General features: G+C 47.8%; 1 protein-coding gene across 1 annotated transcript in view; it reads right to left on the reverse strand.

The window, feature by feature from the left end:
• Positions 1-17,963, reverse strand: part of LOC135071338 (afadin-like) — a 61,501-nt gene that overhangs the window by 23,453 nt on the left and 20,085 nt on the right. The window contains exons 3-17 of the mRNA XM_063965131.1: positions 15,872-16,053; positions 14,013-14,280; positions 13,755-13,966; positions 12,733-12,857; positions 11,894-12,427; positions 10,403-10,579; positions 9,362-9,470; positions 8,786-8,931; positions 8,124-8,337; positions 7,633-7,771; positions 6,063-6,145; positions 5,829-5,933; positions 5,276-5,560; positions 4,707-4,847; positions 3,586-3,700 (exon numbers count right to left, since the gene is read on the reverse strand). Of these exons, the coding sequence (XP_063821201.1) occupies positions 3,586-3,700; positions 4,707-4,847; positions 5,276-5,560; positions 5,829-5,933; positions 6,063-6,145; positions 7,633-7,771; positions 8,124-8,337; positions 8,786-8,931; positions 9,362-9,470; positions 10,403-10,579; positions 11,894-12,427; positions 12,733-12,857; positions 13,755-13,966; positions 14,013-14,280; positions 15,872-16,053 (2,835 nt within the window). The remainder of the gene's footprint in view (positions 1-3,585; positions 3,701-4,706; positions 4,848-5,275; positions 5,561-5,828; positions 5,934-6,062; positions 6,146-7,632; positions 7,772-8,123; positions 8,338-8,785; positions 8,932-9,361; positions 9,471-10,402; positions 10,580-11,893; positions 12,428-12,732; positions 12,858-13,754; positions 13,967-14,012; positions 14,281-15,871; positions 16,054-17,963) is intronic.

Genomic DNA, 17,963 nt, shown 5'->3' on the forward strand with positions numbered 1-17,963 from the left:
ATTAAACAGAGCCCTTCTCAGTCTACAATGAATATTATTAAATTCCCTAGCTTCTCTTTTTACATCTAAGCTTAATTCTATTTTTCTAGGAGCGGGCGTCGGTACCAGTTTCTCTTCTAAAGGGGAGGAGGGCGTTTGACAAACGGCGTCGGCGGTCTCCTTTTTCACCTCGTCGGGTTGGTCCAAGGATAAAGACGGAAGTATTCGGCGAATTTTGGGCGTGGCGACTTCGGGGGGAGCGCCGTCGTTTTCGAAGATGACCGGTTCGGAGTTGGGTTCGTCTATGAAGGGGATCGGCTGCGTCTCCGGCTGCGGCGTGCGGCAGCAGTCGCAGGCGCTGACGCACTCGTCGACGCCGGTGCAGCGCCCGCGGTAGTAGTCGTGGTCCTTTGGGCGAGCGTTGAAGAGGTCTAGGGTGAGCTTCGTGTCGATGGGCCTCATCTGTGGGGGGAGGCAGATGGGTTCTCCACTCTCGCTGGACTGGTCGCAGGCGCAGGGCCGAGGAGGGGGCGGCGGCGGAGGGGGCGGGGCGGGGACTGGTGGTGGCTCGTGGCTGTCGTACGTGGTGGTGTCGCTGCCGATGTTCTGCTCGTCGAAGTCCTCGCACGTGAATGTGAACACTGGTATGGATCGCGGCGGGCCCTCGCACTTGAGCTCGAGGGGGCAGCCGGGAGTGTCCGGTGATAAATCTTCTTGGAGCTGCTCAGTTTCCCTATCTAGGGTGATGATGAGGCGGGGTATGGAGCCGTGGTAGTGCGGGTAACAGGGCTCGCTCTCGTCAGAGCTGGTCTCGCTGGATTCGTCGCGTAGATGGCAGCGGTCGCCGCATGGCCGCCGGCCGTAGCCTGCAACGTCGATGGCGTTGTATTATTCCACTCCTAATACTTACTCAAATTCACAATAGCCATCAGATAAAAAGCAGAATAATAAAGCGAAATAAATTCAAACCGAAAATAAAAAAAATACTAACCGTAACTGCAAACAAAACGAGGGAATTTCCTCGATCCTACGATCGATGTTGAACAAAAAAAAACATAATTGCGGGGAGTAATTGTTTCGGCAGCAACAACACAAACAAAAGCTTGAAATTGTTGGAATGTAATTGACGTTGCACAAGACTCGAAATCGAGAATAATAATGTTGAATAGTTGCCGAGAACTATGCTATGTGATAAAGCGTTCACAGAAAATGAGGCTAAGCCCTCCTAGCCTCTGTTTGGAGCTTCATTTTGAAATAAACCAATTTCGTAAAATGACAGTTAATTTTGAGCTACATTGAATTATAATAAGTACCGTTTGTTACAGCCTACTCAATCCGATTCTTATCACCGATCATTCAACTGAAGCGTATTCTGACGCGCAAATATAATTGACACTAATGCCTTGATCACACGTACCTCTCGGCCGAGTACTCGGTGTGTATGAACATTACGCCGAGTGCTCGACCGAGCGCTTGAGTATGTGACTCGCTCACCCAACTGTCTCGACCGAGTAAAAATTTTACTGTCTCGCCCGGTTTACTCCGTACGTGTGATCAAGGCTTATCGAGTGTTGTGCAAGCGCCGCGTAGGGCTGGGACATGTATTAGTGCTTGTTCACGTTGACTCGCGGGCGCGGTGACGAAATATCAAATATATGTAGTGATTCCAAGTGTTCACGTACGAAACGCACGTGCGGTCTAACTAGCGGGCAAGCTAGCGACTGGTGCGCGCGGAGCGCTCGCGGTAATTTCAACGCGTGAAGATGTTCGTGTGTGTTCATGTCAAACTAGCGGCGGCGCGCGCGTTTCACTCGCGACGTCAGGTAAGTTCAACCAGTTTGAACTTGTCGCTAGAAACGATAGTACGTCACACTCGCGCGAACGCCTGGTGGTTAATGTGAACGGGAGCTCGCAACGTTTCCCGCGCCCGCGCGTACCTACGTGAACAAGCACTTACGGGGCGACAACATCGAGTATCGATATATCGTGCCTGCGGTGGCGAGCTCGGTGCGCGGCGAGGCGGGCCGCAGCAGCGCGGGGTGCGTGTTGGTGAACGTGCCCGAGTTGCGCCGCAGCCGGTCCTCGTACTGCACCTCCTCTGAGCGCACACCGATTAATTATCCTCAAATTATCGCCTGTTCTTTGATTACGTACTTAATTTAACTATAATATTTGCTGTCACCTAAATTAAAAGGTTTGTAATACAGACGACTGATTTTAGATATAAGCAACCTGAAATATTAATCATCATAATATTCGCTTGGCATCGATAAAGAAGTATTATGTCTAATACAGACAACAGCACTATAAGTTAACCACAGTGGCATCTTCTTAAGTTGTGATAGATGTTTCTTTACAACATACACGTCCGATGTGCGGTTGTAGCGTCGCGGCGTCCCAGCACTCACAGCAACGATGAAAGGTGTTGATGAGAATTATTTTACAAGTAAAACACCGCAAGGAAATGCTCGTCACGCCGCTGCCGAAATATACTAAACAGCTGTCCCTTTTAGTACGCGTATCGTATGCCCGGATTTTTTGACACTCAATAAGGCGGGTTTTAGAATCGCGCTAACTGCTCGCTGATCGTCGGCGCTGACATATCAATATGTATGTAATGAGGGTTTTCGCGATTGAAAAATCCGCCAGATGGCGGGACGTGGATGTAGGGTCTGACTGCTGCGTGATTGGTGGATTTTGATATATCTGTCAATGTCATGTCAAAAATAAATAAATAAGACTCTTTTATAATGCGAACTGCTAGGGACTGGAATTCGTTGCCTGCTGCTGTCTTTCCCGAAAACTATAATCCGGGCCTCTTCAAGGCGAGAGTGAATAGGCACTTACAGGGCAGATATGTACCATCCTAGACTGCATCCCACTTAACATCAGGTGCGATTGTGGTCAAATACTTGCCTTGTTATGCATAAAAAAAAAAAAAAAAACAACCAATCATGCAGCATTTGGACCTCGCGTCTACGTATTACCATGTGGCGGATTTTTCAATCGCAAAAACCCTCATTGTAGGGAACGTTCCTGAGGGACGCTGATCGCTCGGCGCCGACGCTTCATACATTTCGGCTGTCAGCGCTGACGGTCAGCGTAATTCTAAAACCAGCCTAATGATTTGTTTCTTTCTACGGTTGACCCTATCGCGGCACGACGCACGGCCCCGCTTGGTACCCCGATCTAGTTGCGTCAGAGGCGAACTTCAAACGGCTCAAGGCGTTCGCGTACAAGTGGCATGTGAGGAGGAAAGCACCGGACAGTTCGGCGCCATAGGGTGCCACCCGTTATGTGATAGTCGCAGCCCCAGAACGGGGAGAGTAGCGCATAGGGACAAGGAATTAGATCAAAGATATTGTAGGGAGTCAAGCGTTGCGCGCGGCAGAGTGCAACCTGCTACGGCAGACGCAGTTCCGCGCGCATCTCCCGCGATTCGGCCAGTTATAACCGCAAGGTTGGCATGGCCATGGGTGGTGGTGGGTTGTCAGCGAAATGTATGAAGCGGTCAGCGTGATTCTAAAACCAGCGGTCAGCGTGATTCTAAAACCAGCCTCATGATTTGTTTCTTTCTACGGTTGACCCTATCGCGGCGGCACCTACCTTGCTTGTTGTAGGCGGGCTGGTGGAGCAGCGTGGCGAGCCCGTGCAATACGGCGCCCTGCTTGGCCACCTCTAGCGTCACCACCGGGCCCGTACGCATCAGGTATTCCGCCGCCTAAGAAAGAATAATTTATTTTAGACTAGCTGACCCGGCGAACTTTGTTCCGCCTTAATGGCAATAAATAAGCAGACTTTTTTTTTATTTCGAACGGGATAAAAAGTATCCTATGTCCTTCTCCTGGCTCTAAACTACCTCCCTGACAATTTTCAGCTAAATCGGTTCAGCCGTTCTTGAGTTATAAGTGGAGTAACTAACACGACTTTCTTTTATATATATATACTAGCTGACCCGGCGAACTTTGTTCCGCCTTAATGGCAATAAATAAGCAGACTTTTTTTTTATTTCGAACGGGATAAAAAGTATCCTATGTCCTTCTCCTGGCTCTAAACTACCTCCCTGACAATTTTCAGCTAAATCGGTTCAGCCGTTCTTAAGTTATAAGCGAAGTAACTAACACGACTTTCTTTTATATATATAGATAAGATAGATTGTGCCATAATAGACAAAGTCAATAGGTTTGTAAATAGCCACAAAACAACATCGTTCGTTTGTTTCAACCAAATGACGCCTACAGCTGGATAAAAGCTACAACGACCGATGCGATGCTCACATACAAGTGCTTCTCGCGACCTTCACTAATTGTCTGCTTACAGGTCAGTTAACTAAAGCTGGCACGATTAACACATTTACACATTGCGATTGTGTAGTGTCTGTGAATAAGCGCGCGGCGCACCCATTTTACTAGAAACTAACTCTAATCTACTTATGAATCAGAATCATTTATTTTTAAACATACTGTATAGTGAAATTGCGTAAGTGTGAGTACTGTGAACGTGCCAGCTTTAGTTAACTGACCTGTACCCTGTTGAGAGCATATCTTCGGACATGTCCGCACCGTTCCATAACACGTTTATGGACGAAGTTTTTTATTAGATCTTCGAAATGTCAAACTTTAATTTGCATTTGAACTCGCTTAAAACAATATCTTATAGGACCTTACTTGCTAGTACAGTCATGTGGAGAGCTATAGCGCTAATTTTTTTGTTAATTGATCCCTTACCTTTTCCTGGGTAATGCCGACAAGTGACTGCCCGTCGACCGACAGCAGTTGGTCTCCGGCCGCGAGTCTTCCGTCCGCCGCCGCCGCGCCGCCTGCCACCACTGATTTTATGTAGATGCCCAACTTGTTTTGACCGTAACCCTGGGGAATAAGGTTGAAAATTGAGACGATTTTGCCCGACTGAGCCGAGCGTCCAAAACTTTTTACTCGCTATCCAACTGTTTTTGAAACAATAATTTCCTACATAACACATTTCTTAATTGTAAAGGGTGACTTCTAAGTAAGTAAGTAAGTTCTAAGTAATATCCAAGGGATACTTGACTTGACACTGCAGCATATTATGTCTTTGTCATCAGACTACAATTTTATTGAAAAAAAAAAAAAAACAATTGCATAAGATGCTGCAGTATTTAGCTTGATGTACTGTCATCTGTACAATATTAACAACAAATGATTTTTTATGCAAGACAAGGCAGACATTTGACCGCAATCGCACCTGGTGTCAAGTGAGATGCAGTCTAGTATGGTACATATTATTATCTACATTTACGTAATGAAACATAACAAACCTTAGCAGCGACTATGCTGAGTCCCATCCCAGCGGAGTTTTTATTCAGCTGTATAATATGCACCCTCGGGTCGGGCCTCGGTCTCGCGGGGGCGTGGCCTCCCATATACACGGTCCACACGCCGATCGCGTGCGGTTGGTGCGCTAGACGACATAACCCTCCCCTTTGTAATGGGGCAACGAACTCGGCGAGTCCAGGAGGCACACCGCGGACGACTTCTGCGCTGAACCCGTCACCCGGTATGAGGAGGCCCGTGCCTAGCCATACGCTTTCTTCTAGGCGGATCTAAAAAAGAAGAACCAGATTTTATGACCGATTCTAAGCTCGAATGTTTGTGTTATTTGGTAGAGTTGCTTATTTTGTTCTTACTGAGGAACAAGCTATTATGTTAGGTCACAAGAAATAAGTATGCAGCGTATCTAGTTAAATAGTGTTTTGGCGAACTACTTATACTTATTATACACGTTATTTTCCCAAATGATTGTTTTTTATGATTTTGTACTATGAATAAAACTCAGATAAGTATAAAATATTATTTGAGGAGCGAACTTACCTCTCTGCCATCAGATCTGTGCAGTTCGTCGGACAAGGCACGGGCGTGGGCCACAGCTGCTTCCACTATGTCGGGCGAGGCCAGAGGCGTGAGCAGCGCTCGAACCTAAAGACGAATCATTTAATTAAATTTTATTGCAAAAATTCTACAGAAAGTGCTTATCTCTTCGGCAAACAGGAGTTTGACTACTCTGAGGTGTCTTTTAATAAAGTATGAATGAGATTATTGTATTACCTGGACGGAGTTGAGCTTGAAACAGGCTGAGAGCGCCGCCCGCACCTCGTCTGCCGTGCGGTACGTGCCTTGGATTAGCCGGGCTGTGACAAACAAAATCTCAATTAAACAATGTCATCGCAAGTTATTTTATCGACTGTTAAAATCTATTTACTCGTTCATGAAAGTCATGAGCGCGTCGACTTTTTTTCAGGCATCTTGAAGCCACGATAGCCGGACGGTGAAGGGGTCGGACTGGCCGACTCGTGATCCAGGGAATGCCGGTTCAGTCCCCGCATTGTGGTGAGCTCACTCGTGATACAAGCATATTTTAGCTTAGTACGAGGGGCTACTGGGACTATTAGTAACCGTCCCCTGCTGGTGTACTGACCGGCCTGCATGGTGCGCGCCAGGTGGCAGTCGGCGGCGATCTCCAGCCCCTGGCGCTCGGCCCACGCGGCCAGCAGCGCGAACCGCGCCGACAGCGGCCGTCCCCTGCTGGTGTACTGACCGGCCTGCATGGTGCGCGCCAGGTGGCAGTCGGCGGCGATCTCCAGCCCCTGGCGCTCGGCCCACGCGGCCAGCAGCGCGAACCGCGCCGACAGCGGCCGTCCCCTGCTGGTGTACTGACCGGCCTGCATGGTGCGCGCCAGGTGGCAGTCGGCGGCGATCTCCAGCCCCTGGCGCTCGGCCCACGCGGCCAGCAGCGCGAACCGCGCCGACAGCGGCCGTCCCCTGCTGGTGTACTGACCGGCCTGCATGGTGCGCGCCAGGTGGCAGTCGGCGGCGATCTCCAGCCCCTGGCGCTCGGCCCACGCGGCCAGCAGCGCGAACCGCGCCGACAGCGGCCGTCCCCTGCTGGTGTACTGACCGGCCTGCATGGTGCGCGCCAGGTGGCAGTCGGCGGCGATCTCCAGCCCCTGGCGCTCGGCCCACGCGGCCAGCAGCGCGAACCGCGCCGACAGCGGCCGTCCCCTGCTGGTGTACTGACCGGCCTGCATGGTGCGCGCCAGGTGGCAGTCGGCGGCGATCTCCAGCCCCTGGCGCTCGGCCCACGCGGCCAGCAGCGCGAACCGCGCCGACAGCGGCCGTCCCCTGCTGGTGTACTGACCGGCCTGCATGGTGCGCGCCAGGTGGCAGTCGGCGGCGATCTCCAGCCCCTGGCGCTCGGCCCACGCGGCCAGCAGCGCGAACCGCGCCGACAGCGGCCGTCCCCTGCTGGTGTACTGACCGGCCTGCATGGTGCGCGCCAGGTGGCAGTCGGCGGCGATCTCCAGCCCCTGGCGCTCGGCCCACGCGGCCAGCAGCGCGAACCGCGCCGACAGCGGCCGTCCCCTGCTGGTGTACTGACCGGCCTGCATGGTGCGCGCCAGGTGGCAGTCGGCGGCGATCTCCAGCCCCTGGCGCTCGGCCCACGCGGCCAGCAGCGCGAACCGCGCCGACAGCGGCCGTCCCCTGCTGGTGTACTGACCGGCCTGCATGGTGCGCGCCAGGTGGCAGTCGGCGGCGATCTCCAGCCCCTGGCGCTCGGCCCACGCGGCCAGCAGCGCGAACCGCGCCGACAGCGGCCGTCCCCTGCTGGTGTACTGACCGGCCTGCATGGTGCGCGCCAGGTGGCAGTCGGCGGCGATCTCCAGCCCCTGGCGCTCGGCCCACGCGGCCAGCAGCGCGAACCGCGCCGACAGCGCGCCGCCCCACCGCGCGCTGATGCTGCCCGCCTCCGTCACCAGCTGGAAAATATTATTCTTAGTAGGTATGTTGACAGTGTTGTTAACCAATTGACGATGTCACCGCTATAGGTATACATGTACGCTGCAATACTTGCAGATGTTAACGCTTTTCTTTTAGAGAAAGCGAAGCAATAACCGCGCAGTTTTTTGCTGGTTTTCATTGGTGATGTATTAAGGCGGTAATCGTGCAAAATTCACGCCGTAACTACGGTGACAGCGGCAGAGCCATGGCGGCCGCGGCGTCTGTAGAGCGGGCGCTATGCCTTGCTAGGAGCCAACGCTCATGCTGTAACAGTGAGGGTGGACATACTCGTAGCCGAATGTTCGCGCTGTAACACCCAACGTGACTCACCTTGTTGAAGCACACGGCGTTGATGTAGTGGAACAGATGCGAGAACAGCTGGATCGTGAGCGCCGCGTTGACCCGACAGCGTCGCAGCAGAACCATAGCAGCCGCTAGAGTTTGCAGCGTGGGCGCTGTAGCTTCGGTCGAATCGGTAATGCTCGGACTACTGAGCGTCGCTAGAGCTCGGGATAACTCCTCTTGGAAACAGGTCACTAGGTTACTGGAAAGAAAGGGATGATTCAGAAATGGCTGATAAGACAGTTTGGATTTAAAGAAATTGAAGAAGCCAGGAGATAAACACAAAACTAAGCTTGTGGTACTCAGGCGAAGGATGCAAGGCTAAAGAAATTCCACAAACAAAAATGAATCAAGTCTCGTGGCTTCAAGAATTCACAATCTACACTAATATTATAAAGAGGAAAGTTCGTTTGTTTGTTTGGTTGTAATGAATAGGCTCAAAAACTACTGGACCGTTTTTAAAAATTCTTTCTCCATTCGAAAGCTACATTATCCACGAGTAACATAGGCTAAATTTTATTTTGGAAAAAAATAGGGTTCCGTAAAATATGTAGATAATGTGGTCCACGCGCGCGAAGCCGCGGGCGGAAAGCTAGTGATTTATAAATTCCTACACTTAGAATCGCAAGATATTATGAAAGAGTATTTACCTAAAGGCGTTTTGTACAGTTGTAGGGAGTAAATCCTGCGCTTGCGTTGAAAACGATGATATGTGTCGGTCACATTTCAGGAAGTGAAGTAATTCGCTAGCGTTCGCCATCCAGAAAGCTTGAGCTGCCGAATCGTTGCATCGTTGCTAGAAAAAAAGATGTTTTTATAATACTTAGGAGATAAGTCTTTGGGCTCTTAAAACAAAACAATATCTTAAGAATAATAAATAAATTGGAATGTTATGTATATAGTATGTATATACACTAGCCCATGTTAGTTAACATAGGCATATAAAAGGTATGGTGAAGTCAGAAATTTGATATCATGATTTTTTTTTTAATTTTCATACAAAATAAATTTAATAAAATCTGATTTGAAAGAAAATTAAAATAATTAAAATGAAGATATCAATTTTCTGACTTCACCATACCATTTATATGACCATGTTAACATGGGCTAGTGTCGGCTCATATACCCATTTACCTGAGCCTAACACCCTTATAGGAATATCCAAAAAGACGGCTTTAAAACTACGGATGAATGTTAAAATAATAGTTAATTAAAAATATATTTACCTGTACAGTTTCGTGTATTAAAGTGGCCACGTGGTGCAGGAACGCAGTGAGCTTGTGCGCCCGCTCCGTGGGGGTTAGCTCCGGCCGATAGTGGGTTGACGCACGATATCTACAGTGAAACAATAAATTAACTTTATTTATTATTATTTTGGAACTGAATGAACAATATAAAATGCATGAAGTAGCTTCCTAAATATGGATAAAGACTATGATTGAATGTATCTTTCTACACTCACTAATCAGCTTCGGGATACAAAAACTTCTGTGTGCAAACATATTTATTTACTGATCATTTTGAATACAAGGACATTGAGTAGCTGAAGGACTATGTTATTTGTGTGCGTATAGTCACATGCAATATTTGTCAACAAAAGCTATTTCGTAAATAAGGTTCTCTCGACAACTTGGCCTCGAAACTCTGTTAAAAAGTATTTTTAGGCGAAAAGTTCTTGCAATAACCATAACTTTAACGAACCTTGCAGTACATAACTAATGATGAGACAAAAATTTATTAATGAAAAAAACTGTAGTTCATTCCAATTTATGGGCGATTTTTATCAAGCGAAGATTAAAAATCGGCTAGGCGTCTTTATAAATTACGTAAAAAGGAAAGGAAATTACGCATCAATATGGCTCGTTCGGTCGATGAAATGATATGTCCTCAGTGGATGAACTTATAAACCTTACATCTACAGTGGTCGAACAATTTTTTCTGTTGTCGTTGACACGTTTAGCGACCACTTGGCGCGACACACACTTCAGCTTCGGCCGTATAGGCCTTGATGTATCCGGGACCAGCTTTACTTTGGGAACATGACATCAAGATGCCATAAATATAGCTTTTCACCTATTACACATTATCACAAAATTAAAAGTAAAGATAGCTTTTGAACTATGCAACTTATACTATCGGCCACAGTGTTAACTATCCATTTCCGTTTTTGCTCTCGCTCTCATCAAATGGTGATTCTTTGCGATAGAACAAGACGACATGACCGGCAATGGACAGTTAACACTCTTGCCGATAGTACAATCAATTACCTGGCGCACAAGTACAGCGTGTAGACGGGTGCGAGCTTGAAGGCCGGTGCGTGCGGGTCGAGCCTGGACACGACGGCGGCCAGGAACTGCGCCTGGCCCTGCTCCGGGAACTCCAGTACCGCTGGCAAGATGGCTTCCTGCCCCGGCCGTGTAGCGCTGCCCACTGACGCGCTCATCCTACAAGCGTTATGAACTAGTAAGAGAGATGTCACTCGGGCGTTAACGTTGCGTTGCGGTGCCACAGCGGAGTCCCAACGGCACTGCGTCTTCACATCAGATTTATATTGTACGGGCGGGCGTGCAGTGGTTGCAGTTGCAGTGGTTGTAAGGCACCGCTCCCGTGTCCGGGATATGCGGTCAGGAAGGAAACTAACTCCCAAGTGAGCCTAGAGCCCTATTCCCTAAGCCACTAAGTCCCTAGAGCCCTAGCCCTGCCTAACAGTCACTACGGAGCGGCACCGCAACGTTAAAACCCGTGTGGAGAGATCTAAGACAGTTTATAACAGTATAGATCGATCAAAGAAAGTTGAGGCGACCACACTCACACTGATGTTTTATCTTTCCCCTGGGACAAACTTGAAGTTGACCTTCACTGGTTGGGTTTTATTTGGCGGTCAAGTCGTAGATCCTGGCTACACAGAAGTTGCAGTGATGGGTACGAGAGATAGGAATAGTCCCGTCATACTGATGTAATATTTGAATTCAGAACATAAATCAGTCAGATTAAGAAGCGCGCCAAGCGAATACAGATACAAATCTTTTTTTTAATGTCTTCTTTTGTTGATCGCCTAAGAGCGCTTGTAGACGTCCGTTTTTTCACCGGACGACGGACCGTCAGAAAACGGATATCCTTTGTTTGCTGTCAATTTTCTCGCCGGACCTATGTCCGATGCATGTGCACACGTTCATTATAAACCATACGCCACCGCTAAATCCGGTGAAAAAATCGGGCCGTTGTCCGGTCAAAAAAACGGACGTCTACAAGCGCTCTAACTCTTGCTGCGACACATATTCTCAAGAATTACATCGGTCAACTATTACGTAAGATTTTACTTGTCCCAAGTTCATCCGTAAGTTTCAGTCGATGACAAGGTGAGTAAGATAAAGTACGAACTTGATATTGTGTGACCTAAAATAATACGCTATCCTCTCTGCTCTTATACAGAATTGAAGTCTGGGCAAGTTTCATCAATCTTCATTATAAAAGTAAAAGTTGGCTATGAACTACGCTGTTATTTCAAAACTTTAACCTTTTCGGGTATGGTATGGACAATAAAAACATTTTATTTCAAACAATTCAAACCAAACATTATTTCTGTGAAGTGTCACAAAACCTGCAGTAAAAAGGGCGCAAACTGTATTTAAAATTTTAGAGACATGTGTTGGTGTGTTAAATATACAGAGTCAGTAACGAGCACTAATGAAAGATGGGTACAAAAAGCACACACAACAAAACGAATATACAGAAATAAACAAAAATGTGCAGAATACCTGTTGTCGTGTCCTGAGCCGCCGCTTTTCGCGCTGCAAATGCTTTTCGTCTCTACATTTCCATCTAGATCGAAAGTGGTTTCGTAGTTGTCTTTGTACTGAGAGTTTGCGGTTCTGTTCGGAGTTGCATTTTGTTCCTGGTCGTTGTAGACCGAGCCACTCTGCTCGTCGGGCGCGTAATCGTCAACCGCGCCGATGACTTGTTGAGACATCATCAGCGACTCGCTGTCGAGCTTCAGCGTGTTGTTATTGTAGGGGCGGGACCCATCGTCGTCTCGATACTGCCTCTGGCCGTTATCGTCCATGTACGGGCGGGGCGTCACGTCATCGTCGCGGTACTGCCTCGAGCTGTCGTCGGCGTCGCGGTAGGGGCGCGGCGTCGTGTCGTTGTCGCGGTAGTACGTGTCCTGCGACACGGGGCTCATGGTCCGCGAGTAGTCGTCGGCGGTGTTCGCGTTGGCGTCGGCGTGCGGCTCGTGCGACGCGACCGACGTCGGCGACATCGCGCTGCTGCTGCCCGGCGACGTCGGGGATCTAACGGGGGTAACGTACACAAGCGGATGGTCGTGAGCCAGTGAGATAGTAACATGCAAAAGAAAACGACGATGATAGATGACGAACATAAAAACAACTTGAGTGATAATAGAAGCTCGAGCTGATAGTCTGATATCAGTTTCATAGTTAAAATAAAATTATGTATAGTAGTTACATTACAAAAACATAAAATTGCTGGTGTAAGAATGGGCCTTCTAATCTGTAAACTAATAAACAAAATTGCTCTGTAAGGCTTTTGCTACAACACAACATTTATAGTGGTGGGTTACATTTAGCTCGGTCACCTGTCATAGATCGAGCCGGAGCCGAAGTGCTGCGACTGCGAAAGGTTCCTGTTCAGGATGCTCTCCTGCATCGGGTCCACGAAGCGGAAAGTGGACACGCGCCCGAACTTAAGCAAGCATCCATGCTGCAAAACAAAATAGCGTTCAATTGAAATGGCCGCGGGAGCACATCGAAATAATGCTAAAGCAAACAAAAATACACGAGTTGCTCGCTAAGGACTTTTCTTTAAATATTTATGTAATCCTCGTACAGCGTTTCCATTATGTTCACGCTCCGTTTAGAAGCCCTCCAGGCGGTGGAATGGATGGGAATAAGCAAGCTGGTGAATATGTATTATTAATCTAAAACTGGGCGACAATAAATAGCTGATGCACGTCTCGGGAGAATGCTAGCGAGCGGGATACTTTATTTCAAGTGGCGTGAAGTGATGGCAAATCAGACTCTATATTATAAAGCAACATCATTGCCGGTGGGATTCAAATAGGATGTAGCGGTAAAAGTTTGAAGTGATTACTTTTTATACTTTTTTATGGTTAGTAAATAAAGTTAATTACGAGATAAAAAGGAACTAATTGGGGCTTGCCAAAACGGAAAGTAGACTCATATCGGACAAAGACAATTTGATCATATTTCCTGGTAGACAGAATTGGTCCTACATACTTTTAATTTTTCCTGACCCCTGATTAAAATGTTTGCTCGCCGCCGAAGATGCCTTTGCATCGATTGGTTTTAGATCCGACAAAGTGACGTAACCTAAATATCTGGGTCCACGTCGCTTGCGCGTGCACCACGTCCTCATTGGATTTGCACTAAAGCTTCAACCACACCAACGCGTGCAAATCGCCATCGCCGGCGCGATCAAAGCCCAATGACAGGTCGCGCGACCCATGACAGTTCACATGACCTGTCATTTCACTTTGATCGCGCCGGCGATGGTGATCTGCACGCGTTAGTGTGGTTTAAGTGTTTCGTGTAACCGAAGCGTGGTGAGTCTTCCTGTGTTCCTGCTATTGATATTAACCTGCAGCCGCTGCGTGTGCGAGACGCGGCGGCCGTTGAGGTAGACGTGCGCGTCGGCGTGCAGCGGCGTCACGGTGTACCCGCCGCCGTCCGCCGGCGCCACCACGCAGTGCCGCGGCTGGATCGACGGCCCGTACAGCTGGAGGGCGGCGCCGTCGCCGGAGCCTGATACACACTGACCTGCAGCCGCTGCGTGTGCGAGACGCGGCGGCCGTTGAGGTAGACGTGCGCGTCGGCGTGCAGCGGCGTCACGGTGTACCCGCCGCCGTCCGCCGGCGCCACCACGCAGTGCCGCGGCTGGATCGACGGCCCGTACAGCTGGAGGGCGGCGCCGTCGCCGGAGCCTGATACACACTGACCTGCAGCCGCTGCGTGTGCGAGACGCGGCGGCCGTTGAGGTAGACGTGCGCGTCGGCGTGCAGCGGCGTCACGGTGTACCCGCCGCCGTCCGCCGGCGCCACCACGCAGTGTCGCGGCTGGATCGACGGCCCGTACAGCTGGAGAGCGGTGCCGTTGCCGGAGCCGATCTACAAGTTATGTGTTCATTGAATACAAAGATCACTTAGGTATACGGTATTAATGTCAAGACCTAAACGTTTAGAGATTTGGATATGATTCTGAAAGTACACATTACTAGAAACAAAAAAAAAATTTAGTATTTAACCTGATGTTCGAAAAGAAAAATAATTCTGTGATGTTCGGAAGGCCGTCGAGCAATAATACCAACCTGCTCCGGCGACTCGTAAAATCGAACATACGTTGCTTTACCCCATACGACAGAAGAATACCTATGATATTATAATTCATCGATACAAAATGTATGAACATTTAATATTTAGGCCATCCAATTTGAATAGCAGCCTAACGCAAAATTAATTACAGAAAGAACGATCTACAATTGAAAATTAACTATCATTAGTCGGCTATTTCTGCTTATTGCAAAGTAAATTAATAATTACCAAATAATTACATGTTAACTATAGATATGGTGACATTGAATTTATATACCCTCGATAATTTACAGGCCCAAAGCTCATCTAATCGATGGTCGCTGCCAAGGCCTGGGTGAACCAATAAAGTGCACATGACGTCGCATACCGTCCGAAGTGCGTCACTGCAGGCAGGTGAATTTTTTATGAGGCACAACTTCACAAGTGTTATTGGCATTTCCAGGTAGTATGACAGGGCATATTTAATGCACTAATCAATCAAATTTTTTTTCATAAAGTAATATTCACAGGAATCGAACATAATTGGTTCGATGAATTTTTCAGTATACCAGACCACACATAATGCTTTAAAAATATGATTTCCCAAGATATCTCGGGAAGTCAAAATGTCACAACAAGCTCTGATTTTCTGATATCGTGATGTAAAATGTTCCAAATTCCAAGCTTCAATACTCAATACTTTCAATACTGCTGGAACCTTGTGCAGTACCGTCTTTAATAGTCTTTGATATTCATCTACTATATAAAAATAAGTCGGGTTTTCCTCGCTGACGCTATAACTCCAGAACGCACGAACCGTTTTCCACGGTTTTGCATTGGTTGGAAAGGTCTCGGGCTCCGTGAGGTTTATAGTAAAGAAAATTCAGGAAAAATTTAAAGGGGATAAAACGGGATCCACGCGTACGAAGTCGCGGGCGGCCGCTAGTTTAGAATAAATAGGCTTGGCTCACCGCCATCAGAGAAGCCTAGAGGTCGTGAGCTCATCATATAGTTACAGATGATGCGCACGTACTGTGAAAAACCCCGCGCATTTCATATTACATGTAATGTGGATTACGCGGGGTTTTTCCAGTACGCAGTACCATTACGAGCGGTGCGAGCGATGCTCAGTCACAGAGCGCAGAAAAGACCGGACCAGGGCCGCAGGAAGGGCGCCGTCATAGATCAAATCGGGAGTATAATAAGCAGTTACGGCAGTGCACCTACCTCAACCGTGGAAGACGTAGCGTGGGCAGGCCTCCCACTAGGTGGACCGACGATCTGGTGAAGGTCGCGGGAGGTACCTGGATGCAAGTGGCGCAGGTCCGGTCTTTGTGGAAATCCTTGGGGGAGGCCTTTGTCCAGCAGTGGACGTCTTTCGGCTGAAACGACGATGACGACGACCTACCTCAACCACATCCGTGATGCGCAACCGGCGGCCGTTCTCGAGCGTGGCTCCGTCCGGGGCAACCTCCACCAGAGCCGGCTCGGTGCCGGGCCGGCCGCCGCCGCCGACGCCGGCCGCCTTCTTCTTGCGCCGCCGCGGCTGCGCGTCCGCCGGCCGCCGCCGCACGTGGAACATGATGGAGCCTGCGGGAAACCACTCGATTACGACACAACGAAAAACAAACGACAATCGCTTATTATAAACAGCAACTAGTGAACGAAAACATTTGGTGCAGCAAATATATCACCAACAGGCACGTGATTAATTAATTTATTGAAATTAATGGAAACGAACATTGTTACGGAAACTACTCATAATCATACATCATCATTTGAGTTTTGAATATTAATGAATTGCCACTCTACTCTCGAACACTATTGACCCGCTCGAAATATCAAATGTTTATGTCCAATATAACTTCGATCAAAGATATCGAATACGTTCATCAATAATTTCCCAGCAATACGGCATTTATAGAAATAGATTGACTTGAGTGGCATCTTTACGGAAAAGTTTGACAGTTGTGTAATATTGTGTAAGCCAAAAAAACGAAGGCAGGAAACGAGATTTCCACTCTATAAATTAAAAAGTTTCAGATTGACATTATTATTTTTCCTCGGATGTTTTTTCTTTTTTACCACTCCAGCCAAAATGATTCGAGAATAGATATGCCTGCCTTGCTAAATATACAGTAATAATAAAATATAAACATCGACACAAAGACAAGACAGCAAAACTAAATACAGGTAGGTAACTTCAAAACAAACTGCTCTACATCGAGTCCCACGGCACAATGTCTTAATGTGGTTTGGGAACATTTTAGGAGCGCTACATTTAGTGACGTGTGGGGTTAAGTGCAGTGGAGGGCCCGCTCGGGTGTGGGGCGAGGGCGCGCCTGTAGTGTCAACATCATTAGCGTGTACATTGTCGCCCGCTCCGCCGCCGCTACGAGAGCCGCTACGGGCTACGGCTACAGCTTTCGTAGCGGCTGCACAAACCTCCCCGTGTTCACACTAATTTTCTCACACAATTTCCGGAAGTTTATCTTGTTAAGTCGGGTGTGCTGTGATTAACGGCTGAGCGCACGTTAGCTTTGATCGGCGCGAGACTGAATAAATCAACTTCATTAATGTTGATATCTGAAACTCATTCATGTATTCATAAAAGTTTAATACAAACAAACGATCGATCATAACGGCATCGGTATAGTATGTTTGTTCATGATTGATTTTCATTATACCATTTTTAGTATCGACTGAGCCTAAGCAAAATAAAAATTAACAAACAATGTTCTTTATGGAGGCGGAGGCAAGTAATTGTTTAATCGCACATAAAAACACGTTCAAAGCAAAGAATGCAGCATGGTTCAATGGAATGGCAAAATCAATAGGCACCATGTATTTAAAACATTAACTGCCTCTGCGGCTCACAATATTAGCCGAGCCGTCAAGACCTGAATAGACGTAGTTTCTCGATGAATACTTTATTATGTACTCAGATCCAATGGCATCTTGAGTAAAATCGGCGCGTATCTTAACGAAAAGCTGTATTATGTAGCTAAATCTTTACAACAACGTTATAATGCTCATAAAATGTATATCCATTTTAAGAGTATTGGTTCGCATCCACACAAAATGAGAAAGATAATACTCAGAAAATGTAACGATGTGTCGTTTGTGAGTTTAGTACGGTATCGTTCTACAGTGTATCAATGTTTTATAGACAGAAAAACGCATAAAACGACGATTTCACAACGAAAAGCACAAGTCACCATTTAAATGTTTATTGTTTGAATTACCAAGCACGACTTCCTTTTTTTCGTTACGGAGACGCCAACTATAGGATCTGTTGAACAGCATACTCGGAGATCGATTGTGACTTTGTCAGATCCATATCCTCAATCTTAGACCGTTTTGTGAGGAGATACGTGGTGTCAAACCATCGCGGTTTGATTTATATTGGGACACCACTCCATGACGTCAAAGTAGGCTGATGCCATGTGTCTTCTTTTGTAATAGTTCTGCATGCCACAAGCAATCCAGTGTCACGTGTT

This window comes from Ostrinia nubilalis, chromosome 4 (genome assembly GCF_963855985.1).
Source record: "Ostrinia nubilalis chromosome 4, ilOstNubi1.1, whole genome shotgun sequence".
Classification (NCBI taxonomy): Eukaryota; Metazoa; Arthropoda; class Insecta; order Lepidoptera; family Crambidae; genus Ostrinia; species Ostrinia nubilalis.